At 45.4% G+C, this 13,595-nt stretch overlaps 1 protein-coding gene across 2 annotated transcripts in view; it reads right to left on the bottom strand.

Moving 5' to 3' along the window:
- Window positions 1-13,595, bottom strand: part of LOC121331642 (WT1 interacting protein) — an 82,138-nt gene that overhangs the window by 35,782 nt on the left and 32,761 nt on the right. For both annotated transcript variants that reach the window (XM_041396251.1, XM_041396252.1), the window contains exon 2: window positions 12,896-12,997. In XM_041396251.1, the coding sequence (XP_041252185.1) occupies window positions 12,896-12,997 (102 nt within the window). The remainder of the gene's footprint in view (window positions 1-12,895; window positions 12,998-13,595) is intronic.

Genomic DNA, 13,595 nt, shown 5'->3' on the forward strand with positions numbered 1-13,595 from the left:
CAGTGCAAGTTCACAGGCCTTTGGTAAACAAACGGTTAATGCTGGAAGGGTTTAGGTAAGAAAAAACCAGCTTGAGGGCTGGTGGAGAGGAGAAAGCACCAAGCCCATGGGGGCATCCCAAGCAGGGAGCACTGCTGGCAGCCCTTCCCCAGACACGGTGACTCTGCCTGCCTGGCCCAGGCTGGGGCACAGGGAGCAGCAGGGATGGCAGGGCCAGGGATGGGGCACAGGGAGCAGCAGGGATGGATGGCAGGGCCAGGGATGGGGCCGAGATGCAATAACAGCAAATCAGGAGGTGCACGGGGCCCCAGAGAGGAAGGGGAAGGAAAACAGTGTTTGTGCACCCTTCAAAGGAGCCTTTGGAGACAATTAGAGCAGGACAGTGCCCAAAGCAGTGAGGGACTCTGTCACCAAGCACCCAGCACTGCTGTGCCACCGGCATCCCAAGGCGTGAACAGGCAGAGGGGAGGCAGGGTCTCCGTCAGACTCGAAACCTGGGCCTGGAGGACACCTGCCCCTAACACCACAAGGCAGAAAGCACTCATGGGGGATTTTGGGAATGGCTTTGCAGGGCCCCAGTTACTTCAAAAGCAATGGAGTTTACCTTGGGGTTTTTCCAGAGGAACCTCAACACCATTCCCTCCTCACTCCTTGCCTGCCCTGAGCCTGCAGGGATGTTTGGGACAGGCAAGGAACACAGAACCACACCTGAAGTTATTGCACTCCTGCTCTCTCCACCGCTAGAAGAAAATAACCTCAATTTGAATCCAGGGAGCAGGTGGGTGGGTCAGCACACAAGAGGGGCTGTTTAGGGGACAGCCCAGCACTGATTTCCAGCCCAGCACCAAGAGCACAGACATGACCTCTGCTCCATCAGACACCAGTCCTGGATGGCAGCTGCCAGAAGGAGCCATTGACCTCTAGAAAGGGAGGAGCACTGGATCTGAATGGACTGGACACTGACCACTGGCGAGGCCACAACGGGGTCTGCTTCAGGTTTCCTTTCAGAAAGCATTTACTGTACCTAACTCAAGACTGTGGGATCAGGTTTGCAAGTGTGGCAGTTTCCTATTTTTATTTGTGTCAGCTCAGTGCAGGGCATCCACATGTAGGGTTCATGCTGGTAAAATAATAGGAATGTCACAAAAAAAGAGTAAAATAATTCCTTACTGTTTCTGGCATGGTGTTTACAATCAAAGCCATATTGCAAAATTACATGGTTTTTATACAGCTACAGGGAAGAGACTCACCTGGGGCAAACCACAGGATTACTGTCAGTGTGATGGGAGCAAGCTCCTGCTGCCCAGCTCAGAGCTCACACTGCCCTCCATGAACTCAAGACTACCCCAACACTAACTGAAACTGGATTTGGCCTTGAGTGATGATAAATCTAGAAAGTCCCAGAAGTTTTGGTCAAAGTCAGGATTTTCAGGAAATGAGATATTTATTGGAAGCAAGGGAGAAAAATAACTTTCTGGCCAAGACTGAATTTACTGAGTTTCTTCCTGTTCTGTGTTTCAAGGGAGTGAGGCAGCAAGGGGTGGTTGGAAACAAGAGCTCTTCATTACCTGGGTTAAAACAAGCTAAAATTTCCTGAGAAGTCCAAGGAGAGGAGAAAGCATCCACTGCTGGTAAATAACTTTGACCTGTAGAAGTGAATTTACCAGAACCAAGCTGGTCAGCCTCTAACAATAAGTTTATAAGAAGGCAAAACATTCAGGTCATGTCAAATACCAGGGGTTACCAAAGCACTTTCCTTGGTGCCCAGGGCCAGCCCACTGCTGCTATGATCGGCCAATCCTCCCGAGTCCTCTCATTTAAATGAGAAAAATTTATGGTTGTTTATGTAGGCTTTATGCCAAGCCTGTTTCTCTGATAAGCTTCTCTGGTGCATTTGTGTCTCACATCCGATTTAGAGTCCTCTGAATACTGGAGACAGCATTCCTTGGATACTGAAAATAAATTAAAAACACAACACTGGGCTTGGACAGAGGAATGGGAACGCTTTTGACGTGGCCCAGGCACTAAGGGCTCTTGGGAGCAGTGCTGGGAAAGCAGGCTTTTTAAAATCTTGCATTAGTCCATTTATTTAATGATATATAATCCTCAAACTGGTCCCCCATAAACTGTAAATACGCATTATTTGAGCAAGTAATTAGTTTCAGTAGCATGCAGTAGCAGCTGTATGGTTTGGCTGCCAGACACTGCAAGTGTTTCCTCCAGCAAATGCATCTATTTGTGATAAAACAATAATTACTGAAAGATTTACAAAACTTCTCACTTCTCCACTGCTTTAACCTCAGGATCTCCATACAATGTCAACACATTGAAAGCAGCACAGGTGAGGGAGGTGAGAAGGATTATGTCCACACGGGCCAAGCCAGAGAGAAGTGATCTGTCCAAGAGGATAAGGAAGCCTTAGCAAGTGGAGCAAAACCCTCTCCTCTGCCTCACTGGGCTGATCCACCCCTTGGTGACCACCAACCTACCAATCCTCTCAGCTAAGAATTTTTCCTCTGTCATTTGCCAATATCCTCTGCCAGAAGAAAGCCTCAAACACAGAGTGCTGAAGTCTGCTGCAATGGCATATTTTGTAAGTATGAAGACAAACTTTAGCAAAAAAAAAAATCTTTGTTTTGTACATGGCAAGATTCTTATGGGAAAGAGCTTTTCTAGACTCACAAGAAGTCAAAGCATCCTTAAGGTGAAGAGTGGCAACCTTTGATCTGTAAAATGAATTTGCAAGGTAAAGCCCAGGCTGCTTTCTGGTGAGAGCTTTCATGTGTTTGCAGGCCATACAGACGGCTGTCCCTGGAAATAAGCAGTTAACAAGAATTAAGGATGAGACTGGACCGCAGCCTGGACAGGGGTCATGGCTGAGGAGCAAAGCCAGAGCCCCCCTCTCAGGCAGCACGGGAAGTGAAGGCAACAGAAGCAGCAAATACCAGATTTCCTGATCATGTTGTGTCCTCTGCTAAGAGCTCCAGTCCTCCTTAGGCTGGGCCTGCAGAGCTGGACTGAGAGCTGGCCTGGCAGGAGAGGAGAGCTCCTGTCCCTGCATGGCCACCAGGGAACAACAGCAACAAGTCCAAGACTAGAAACAGCGGGAAATCAGGTAACAGGAATAAGAATAGAAAACTATTTTGAAGTTTAGGAAAGCAGGTGTGCTGGTGAGGAAGGAGAGACTGAAGTTTCCATGGCTGCAAGGTGTTATAATCCTGACTCCTTGATATGGGGATGATGAGCTCCCAGCAGTCCTTAGACACTGGGAATTCCAGGAAAAGCCAAAGATATGCATAACAAATCAAAATGGGAAATTACCAGGGTACAGGAAGATTTCAAACGGTGCCAGAGGAGCTCGCTATTTTCTGGAGAAAAAGGTGCTGACATGCAAGTTAAGATCTTGACTAAAGTCATCCACTGTGCCTGTTTGAGATGGAAAACAAAAGATGTAAAACAGTAAGAAAGTTTAAATTCTTCAGTAGCAGAGCACACACATCAGAGCAAATGAAGGCACAAAGAAGAAAAAGACAACACATGGGGAATGGAAAACTTCCCACAAGATGCCTCAGAGACAAAAACTGAAGTTCAGTCCTCCCAACACACCAGGAACACAATCAGTACTGGTGGCCCACAGACCACACCTTGTCAGTCTAGAGCAGCAATGGTGAGATCAACTCCAGGGCAAAGGAAACATGCAGAGTCACCCAAATTCCAGGAGAAGATCCATGGCTTCAGGACAGGCCAAACACACAAGAACCTGAATGTGTTTGTACTGAGACAGGCACCAGGAAAGAAACCATCAGCTGGTTGTGGGCAGGAGAACGGATTCCCTAAGTGCTGAAGGACAAAACTGATTAATTGCATGTGTGGACATGGAACTGACTTTTTGTTGAAGAACTGATGATGATCTGTATTACGTAAGAAATTATTTCAGAATTTAGTTTGAAGGTTTAGTTTTCAGATGAGTAAAGATGAAGGACGCCACTCTAAAGCATTTTTTTCACTTGGCAAAATATATAGGGACAACATACAGGAGAAACAGTTCAACAGAACTACAGGAAACCAACTCTGTGTTTCTCCGTTAATTAATTCTTTTCGCCACTTTTTCCTTCCACCTGTTTTTTGGTAACAATTAAAGATTACAGAACCTGGAAATGGAAACAGAAACATCTGTTGACAATGTCAGTGACTTGCCTGTGCTCTGTCCTGGATTATCTGGATTTCTTCCCTTTTGAGAGACGAACTCAACAGCCCAAGGAAATTTCTTCCTTTGTAGGAACTGAGGTGTGTTCCAAGAAAACATTTTAAATGGGTAGAGGGGAAAGTAAGAAAGTAAAAAAAAAAAAAAAAAAAAAAGAGTAGAAGGGAAGACTAAACACCCAAAAGATGTGGGTTTCAGAGAAGACCATTGAGAGCCGCACATAAAAGATGCCATGAAGGAAATGGGGAAATTTGACCAGAACGTGTTACTCTAGAAAACAGGGTGACATTTCAGACCCACAAAACTATGCAAAGAAGTGATTAGGTTCTCTGGAGTTTCTACAGAAATAAAAAACAGAGAAACCTTGTTAATTAGAGCATATTTTTTGTACTTTATGTATTTTCCAGTCCTTGAAAGGATCACAGGTGCTATCAGTGAATGGTTCCACATTATGAGTACAAAAATGTTGTGGAAGGAATACATCTCTGGTCAGTCAATGAACACAGAAGAAAGTTTCCTTCATGAGTTGCCAGGCAACCCCCACCCATTCAAAACCATGTATTTCATGCTGGAATCATTAGTAGCAGAATGCAATTACAGCCCTTCAAGGAAACAAGGAGACAGAGACAAACCACCAGCCAATTACTGATCACATGCCCTCTGATCATCAGAAATAGAGAAGCAGTTCCCAGTTCCCTGTCAGCCAGGTACTGATCCCAGCACCCTTCCCTGGAGCGGAGCCTCCAGCTCTACCACTGCTGCTGAAGAGAAGAGTGGCATTGTACCAAGACACACACTCTCCCAACCAAAAAAAAGCTTTAAACAGAAGCATCTTCAATATCTGGCATGTCCCCATGGAAGTGAAGCAATCAGATGAGCCACCCCTAAAAAACCAGGTTCTTTCCCAGAGCTGAACTAAATTTAAGTTAGTCACAGAATTGAAAACATCTCATGACATAATATTTACAGCATAGTCTGTAGAAGGGACCCAGCAATGGAGTGCTTTATTTCCAGCCCAGCGCACAGATCAGTGCCCTGCTGGGCCAGAGCTACCTGGGACAACAGACAGCCATGCAGAGAAATACAAAATGCCTTCCAAAATGTAAAACTCAACTACATAAATTTTAAATAAAGTGGAGTTTCCTGTGTCTAACCCATCTCAAGCACTTCTGATGACCCTTTTCCATCCCATTGTTTTTGTTCTAAAGCCCGGGATATTATCAGACTAACCACGAATCAAGAAAAAACACTTTTCTAGCAATCAGTACCCAAAGGTACTTGGGCTCTTACATGTGCTGGTATCCAAGTCTGACTTTTCATTTAAATTAAGATTATATTCCTTTGCTGAGACTCAGCCATGGCTCAGTCTTGCAGAGGGGAGCCCAAACCATGTGAGGGCAGCTGCCATCTCTGCCATGCACTGCCTCTTTACAGGAAAGGGAGCACCTCCCTTTCCTGAGCTCTGCACTGGGTGGGCTGGGCCGGCTGCTGCAGACAGACTGGGAATGGCTTTATCCATATGCCTGATAGGTGTTAGATGGGAAGTGTGGGGCCGAGCACAGGCTGTAACTCATCCCATGGATGCAGAGTGACTCAGGCAGAGCTCTGCCCTCCTGCAGCAGCAGCAGGAGCTGTCTCAGAGACACAACCAGCGGCACAGACACCAAATCCTCCTCCCACCCAACCTCTGCCTCCGCACAGTGCTCAGCTTTTCCTGGGAATCCCATCTCCAAATGGGACCTGCTGCCAGCTCCAGTCACAGCCTGGAAACCACCAAACATCCAGGTGGTTTCATTCTCCAAGTTCATCCACAGGTTCCATTCTCCAAGCACGGGCCAGAGTCGTGGATGAGCAGGGTGGGAGCTGAGGGGGTCGGGAGGGATGTTCCCCAGCACAGCACTGAGCCACTCCTCAGCTTGGCCCCTGAGCACCAGCTATTAACCAGTGCCTCTGCAGGATTACAGACCAAAAACCCCAACGTGTCAGCCTGCTCCAGTCCAGCAATATGTGGTTAGACAATGGCAGGGAAAAGTGCACAAGGACAGGAGCTACCCAGCAGCCTGGCACTGCACAGCCCTTCCAGCACAGCCCACGTGCCCCTCTCCCTCCAGGGCTTCTGCTGGCTTTCCTTTCCAACTTTCTGGATGCCCAGAAGAGTTGCACAAAGTGACTGCAGAACTGCACAAGGATGAACAGATACTGAACCTGCAACTAAATCAGTGAAAAGTCAGCCATGAGGCACCAAGGGTGAACGACTGACAGAAACACACACATTTGTGCCACTGCGCTTACCAACTCTAACACTGTGGAGGTCACTGATTTGACACTGAATTTTGTTTTATTTTATGGGAAAGTCACATTTACAGACAATTTTATTTGCAGCTACAAAGCAAGTACTGGCAGTGTGCAATTTGGATGCAGCAACTCATGCCAAACTTATAAATACACTGTGGGATGGAACAAATACGAATTGAAAATGAACCTTCCACTGGGAATTTGGGTATTTTAAAAACTCACCAACTGCTGTAAATATACACCAAAGGGACACAGCTTCCTTAAGATGTTCTGTGCCTTACTGCCACCAAGAGCAAACAAAGGTTCAACTTGGGGCAGCAAATACGCAAAAGACCAATTCCAGTGTCACAAGGAACTTCTCTGGGACATGAGCAACCTCCTATTAATAGACATCTACATCCAGGAGCACTGAGTGGCCTCAGACAGAAGTGAAAAGGCAGCTAGTGACTGTGGCCATGAACTGACTCCCTTTTGCCATCAGCTGGGGGCACGGGCTGGTTCAGAATTGCTCTTCACACCCTCATGTAATAGTAACAATATTCCCACTGTGGTTGTCCCACTTGGGCCTTTGAAACCAGCAGCTCTGTCAGCCCTCCCTGGGATGCCCTCCCAGAGACCTGGAAGAGCTTGTGAAGGCTGAAAAAGGCAGCAGCACTGCCCATCATCACCTGAACTGTGACACCTTTACCAGCTGTCCCTCCAAACTGAAGTGCTGTCTGACCCCTGTGAGTGCTCTGGGCTGGCCAACAGCCATCAGGTGAGAGCTGCATCCCTTTGGATGCAGCCACAGTTTGCTTTGAGCTTCTGGTTGAACTTCTCATGATTTTCTGTGCTGAAAACCAGCAGCAAAAGCTCCAACTAAAGATGAATGGCATGCTCAAGCATTTGCTTCCACAGAGGAGAGCAGAACATGTTCCTGGTTTTTATGGTGAAATACATCTCAGCTTTGAGAGTAAAGCCTTCCAACTCTTAGCTCTGCAAAGCTCATTCCCTGACCACAGCACATTCCCTCACACCCTCCGAGTTACAAACAGAAAACTGATACTCATCATTGTAAAGTTTCCTCTTACTGTAGTTTCTGCCATCATTGCCACTGGATTAAAATTTTCAGCCTGAAAAGACACCGTGGATGACATTATGATCTGCAAACTGAAGGCACCTGGGAAAATCTCTTCTTTAAAGAGTATCAACCAGAGTCCATTAATTCCTGCAACTGTTCACCTGCACCTAGATCACACAAGCAGTCTGGCATTACAGCAATTATCCTTCAAGAAATCCTGTCATGCTCTGAAATACTATCAAGAGAAATTAGATGAAGAGCTGTTCAGGCAGATATTTTTCAGCTCTTGTCTTCCATAAGCAAAATCTGCAACTGAATTCCTGCCAAAGCCAAGATTTCGTACTTAACAGAAGGGACATATTATGTTGTTGCCTGAATTAATATCTGTTATTTAAAATTCAGCAAAGCAATTTTACATATGACTAATATAACATATTTAAACACATCCAAATGCTTTGCTGAATCAAGGCCTAAAAGAGATTATGTTGATGTCAGGGCTGAGACAGAATCTGCATTTAAAAACCATCCTAAAAAGCTTCAGTTGTTTCTTCTAAGAGATTGTGAATAAAGATCTACATTGAAATACTTAATCTCAGGAAATCAGATCACTTTGGCTTCTGCCTTACCTGAAGAGAATTCTTTGACCGACCTCTAAAAAAAACCTATCTGAGGAGCATGGCTTTAGGCAGAATGCTGAAGGAGTTCACAGAGATTTGGTAAAAATCTCCTGACAGAGCAAGGATCTGAGATGCTGAGCTTGCTCAGTTACAGGAGCAAGGCTCAGGCATCCAGCGCCCACTGAACACAAGGAGAGGCAGAAAAGCAGCACATAAAACATGTCCAATAAATCATCTAATCTTCCTTTCTATTTTAATTCTAATCTCAGCTTACTGGTGAAATATCCTTTTTTTGAGGAGATCCTGTACAACTCTGAATCAATACATTACTGAGGGTTTTTCCCAATGTTGCCAGAACCTCAGAAGACAATTAAGAGATTTACCATCTGAGACATTTTACTAAAAGATCTAGAGGGGACATAAGTCTCCTGTTTATTTACTGTGTACCTGAAATACTTTCTCATCTTTCTACATCCATGTCCTCAAAGAGGGAACTATCCTCACTGCAGGAGACCCCAATAACCCCCAGTCCATCCTTACACCTCTACACTGGCGAGGCTGGAGCCCCCACAGATGTGCCCACAGCTGAGAGTCTGGTTTTGGGTTTCCTCTTAATTACAAGCAACACAAACCCCCCAACAATGATGTGATAAACAGTGGGGGTGATGCCTCAGGTTTTGGCTTTTGTATTTTTCAGATTGTGTGCTGTTTTAGTGTGTAACTCTGAGCTTCATATTAAGGGCTGGTGAGCTCTCTTCACAGAGTAGGGAGACAAAACAATTCCTGCTCTAGCTGGGGACCAAGGACAACCACCCAGATTTCAGGCCCAAGAGCACAAACAACATGGGGTGAAGAGAGAAGAACAAGAAGGATGAGACTTGGGCTAAAGCTGTAATTGGACAATTAACTCCAATGTGCAAATGGAGCAGAACTGATCACAGTGAGAGACCCCGTGAGCGCTCGTGCATTTTGTGACCATTTTGGTTCACCTTGGGTGCAGCCCTGCTGGGCTCTTGTGCTGCCCAAGGTGCATCCAGGGAGGCCTTCTAATAAATCCCTGCTTTATTCTTAACTCCATCTAGCCTCTGTTCTAGGTCAGCCTCTCAAGACATCAGTTTGAGTGGGAAAGGACACTGGGAGCTCCTGGAAGGCATGGGAAGGCCTGTCCTGGCACATGCTGCCCTCTTCAACCAGGACACCCAGACAGATGGCACCTGGCACACTGGAACTGAAGATAAACTCAAAGAAGTGCCTAAGAAAGGGCTCTGACACAGGCAGAATTTCCACTTCTCTGCACAACTGCACTTGTCTTTGCTGAGTTGAAAACATTCACTGCCAAGTGATGAAATGAGGCCTTGGAGGCTCCATCATTCATTATCACATTTCAGCCTGAGTGGTCACCAAACCACAACTTTTCCCAAGGGTTTGAAATATTATTTTATTTATTTTTTTAATTGTAACTGGTTAAGTATTGAACACTTATCTAAATCAGATATCTTCAAGTGCAGAATTATTTTTCTTTGGTTACTGCCTTTTATTTTCTACAACCATTCAGCTAAAAGTAAAACTGAAAACTGCAGGAGGTGAGCTCAGATCATTCTTGTTATTTGAGGGAAAAAAAGACAGATTAAAAACAAAGGCAATCTTGTGCTCCTATTCTCACATATCTAGTTTGTGCAGTGATGGCATGGTCAGGTTTTGGTGCTGGGGTGGCTCTGTGAGAAGCTGCCAGAAGCTTCCCCTGTGTCCACAGAGCCAATTCCAGCAGCTCCAGGATGGACCTGCCCCTGGCCAAGGCTGGGCCCCTCAGGGAGAGCGGCAGCACCTCTGGGAGTACTCTGATATGGTTCTTAATAGATTTTTTGGAGCTCTCCTGTCCTTATCCAGACTCACCAGCCTCTCCTTATCTCTCTCCCCATCCAGCTGCAGAGGGCAGGGATGGAGTGGCTGTGGTGGGCACCTGGTGTCCAGCCATTGCCATGCACCACATAAACATGGACAGGAGCTACAGCACACACACTGGTTCAGGCAGAGAGAACCAAGGGGCTTCTCCACTCTCCTGTCAAAGGCTCAGAAGTAGCACCAGTGTGTGCTGTGACCCCTTGCCTAACAAAGACCATTAATGATCACCCACCTAAAGCTTGGTTCAACTTAAAACATCCTCCAAAGGGACATTTGGTCTTAATTTGAAAACAAAAAAGAATACAGAATCTGCCATTTTTGCTGTTTTGTTCCAGCAGTTAATAATCCTCATTGCAGAAAAACTGTCTTTGATTTCCTATTTGGATTGTGTAATTTCAGCCTCCAGGAAAGATTTCTCCTGTGTTTGTCTCTAGTACATATGAGACCACTTTCTAATGCTGTTTTATGGTTCATGTACTTACAAGCTCCAGCCACATGACCCTCCCATAATTTGAGATACCCAAAATACATTGAGCTCTCATTATTAGCTTTTCTCCAGCCTTTAATCATCTGTTGAAGTTCTTCTGGGCCCTCTCTGGTTACTCTCATCCATTTAAAGGTGGGCACCAAACCTACAGCTCAGGATTCTCACACAGGTCACAGCAATGTCACAAAATGAACTCCCTGGTCATAAACTGCAGTCCTGTGAGAAGTCTCCATTTGGTTGCTTGTCCATGAGCTCCTGCAAAGCCTTTTCAGCACCATTCTCAAGGGTGCAGCTCCCACAGACAGGACCTGCATGCCTTGGTCCCAGGCTCTGGCTCTACTGGCACTGTACTGAACCTCTCTGGGTTTTCCATGGGTTGCATAGCCCAAAATACAGTGAGAAACAAAAAGGTTAATGCAACACCCTCCTCCCAGCTGGCTCATATTGATCCTACTTCAGAGCTGAGCTGAGAGGAAAAGCTCTGCTCTGGACTCACCCTTTGAGCTTTGCTCAGCTGTTTTAGTGCCCTGGGCCCCTCTCCAGTGCCCAAACTCTCCCCTGCCAACAGGGTTATAGCAGAGGCTGCAAACAGAAGGAAATCCAAGCCCTTCCCACTGGTGGGGCCTCCAGCCCAGAGCAGCACAGTGAGAGGCTCAGAAGACAACCTGGAGCATCTCCCTGTGCTGGGGTGACTCACGGGAAGGTGTCTGAATCACCAAATTCCAGGGCACTGAAGGGTGGGGCAAACAATGCCTCAAGTGGACATGTCTCAAACTGCCCCATGGTAGGTGAACATGGGCCACACACACCTCTCCAGAACAGTCAGAAAAGCTGGTTATGTGTTTAAATAATTGAGTTGTGTTTGTATTTTGCTTTAAAATACATTTTTGTAAGGAACAGTGACCTGCATACAGAACCCCATGGTAGCAAACATGCAGCCTGAGTATTTAAAAACAGCATCTCTGCCCCACAGAGGAAGCTGGAATTCACCCATGCAATTAGGTTAGGTTAATGCTGTGGATAGACATTATCTGATAACCTATTTTGTAACCCTCTGCTAAGCAGGATGCTGTTCACTTTGGGAGGCAGCAAAACAGCTAACTCACACACTGTCAGACCTGAGCAAAGTCATGAGCAATCCCTGAGGGTCTGAAATGAGTTCAACCCTGCAGCTGATAATGGTCCAGAGTCATTCAGAAAAGTCACTAAATGCTACATTCAGGTTGAAGGCTTCTTTAAACCAGTATTTATCAGTACAGATCTCAGGAGAAAAGACAACACTTCTCCTGTCAGAAGTGAACTTTACAATGTTCTTCTGATTATCAACTGATTTGGTTCTATGCCAATAACATTTTATAATATTTTACTTTTTTTCTAATCCTTAATTAATCCTTTTTAGAAACAATCTGTGTTCAGCCCATTCTGCTCAGAATAAATCTTTTGCTGTGTATTTGTATCATAACAAGATCTTCAATATCCAGGCAAATGTTTTCATATATACGGAACCACACTAGATGTGTGTATAAAACAAGAAAAATTACCTGACTCCTGAAAATCGAGCTCTCACACTTCCCTTGAGCTTGGTGGGAATTTGTGAGCTCTCAGCAGTTACAGACAAGACACTGAGAACTCTCCAACTTAAGTTCATAATGTCTGATTTAAAGCACACTTCAGAAAATGCTGCCCTGAATTTTCCATTTCCCCTGGCAAAGCCAAGACTTCCCCAAATCACACACAGAAACATCTCTTTCAGATTAAAAGGGAAACCTAAAAAGGTCCTAAGAAGGAGGAAACAGTGATTTATTGTCCAGTTTTCCCCCACAAAAATAAAATCTTGTAATAGCATAAGACATTTCAACACACAGTTTCTATTTGTTCTTGTCACATTCAACCACAAGTGAACAGTTTTTGAACACTGTGCATACACAGAAATGACAAATACACGTGCCTGACTAGACTTACATTTGCAAATAGAAAGTGACAAAAACATGGTTTTGGCCAAACAAATTTTACCTTTTTTTTTTTTTCTCCTATAAAAATGATACATGCACATTACAGTTCCATAAACATGAGTGATTTAAAGCATATAGTGCCCCTAACAGCCAGGTTGAAGCCATTTTGTAAATGCAGCCCTTCAAACAACCCAACACTACTTTTCTGGGCTGCTGCTTAGGAAAACACCATTGAGCACTTACAGATGGCAAATAAAAAACAACTTTTGAAGCTGAAGCCTTGTGTGGGAATTCTGCCTGGGGAAGCAGGCAGGATGAGGTCTCACTTGCACACGGGTAGCTAAAGGAAGCCACAAGGGCATGGCAGATGTGACTTACCACAAGAGCAGCACGTGAAGCAGTTGGTATGATAGAGGTTGCCCATTGCTTGGCAAGCCTGGCTCGCTCCATACACACCTTTTCCACATTTTATACAAATACCTACAAAGCAGAAAGAGAATCAAAGTTAAAATCCTCCACAGCTCCTAAGAACGGCTCCAGGCTGTTGATTCACAGCACTCAGGATACCCCCACCATTGATACCCTAAATCAATGAGCTCCTCACCCTGAATAGATTCAAGTACCCAAGAGAGCAGCAGGCGGCTGCAGTGAAACAAGTGCATGGAAATCAACCCAAAATTAAGGGGGGGCCAAGGCTTTGCTGGTGTTTCAATGCAGGGAGACTGAGGCTGGCTGCAGACAGAAACCCAGAGGAGGCAGGTGCAGCCAGAAAGGACAGAGAAATCCACACACTCTCTGCAAACAACTCCGCCAGCCCAAGAAATAATTCAGTGAGACCTTCACAACAAAGTGCTCCTCCACATGACATTCAACAACCGCTGATAAAACAACAATTCAGTCCAAGCCCAAAAGATTTCTCCTTGGCCTTCTCCAGAAACACAACACCAAGCACGTTTGTCTGCAGCGAAAGCCCCTGGGAAAATGGAACTGCCAGTCACATCTAGTAATTGTTTAATTCCCTGTGAACAGAGGATGTAACCTCATCAACCCAACCTGGCACCTTACACCCCCAACAGCA

This window comes from Onychostruthus taczanowskii, unplaced genomic scaffold (assembly GCF_017590055.1).
Source record: "Onychostruthus taczanowskii isolate IOZ18803 unplaced genomic scaffold, ASM1759005v1 scaffold127, whole genome shotgun sequence".
In the NCBI taxonomy this organism is placed as follows: Eukaryota; Metazoa; Chordata; class Aves; order Passeriformes; family Passeridae; genus Onychostruthus; species Onychostruthus taczanowskii.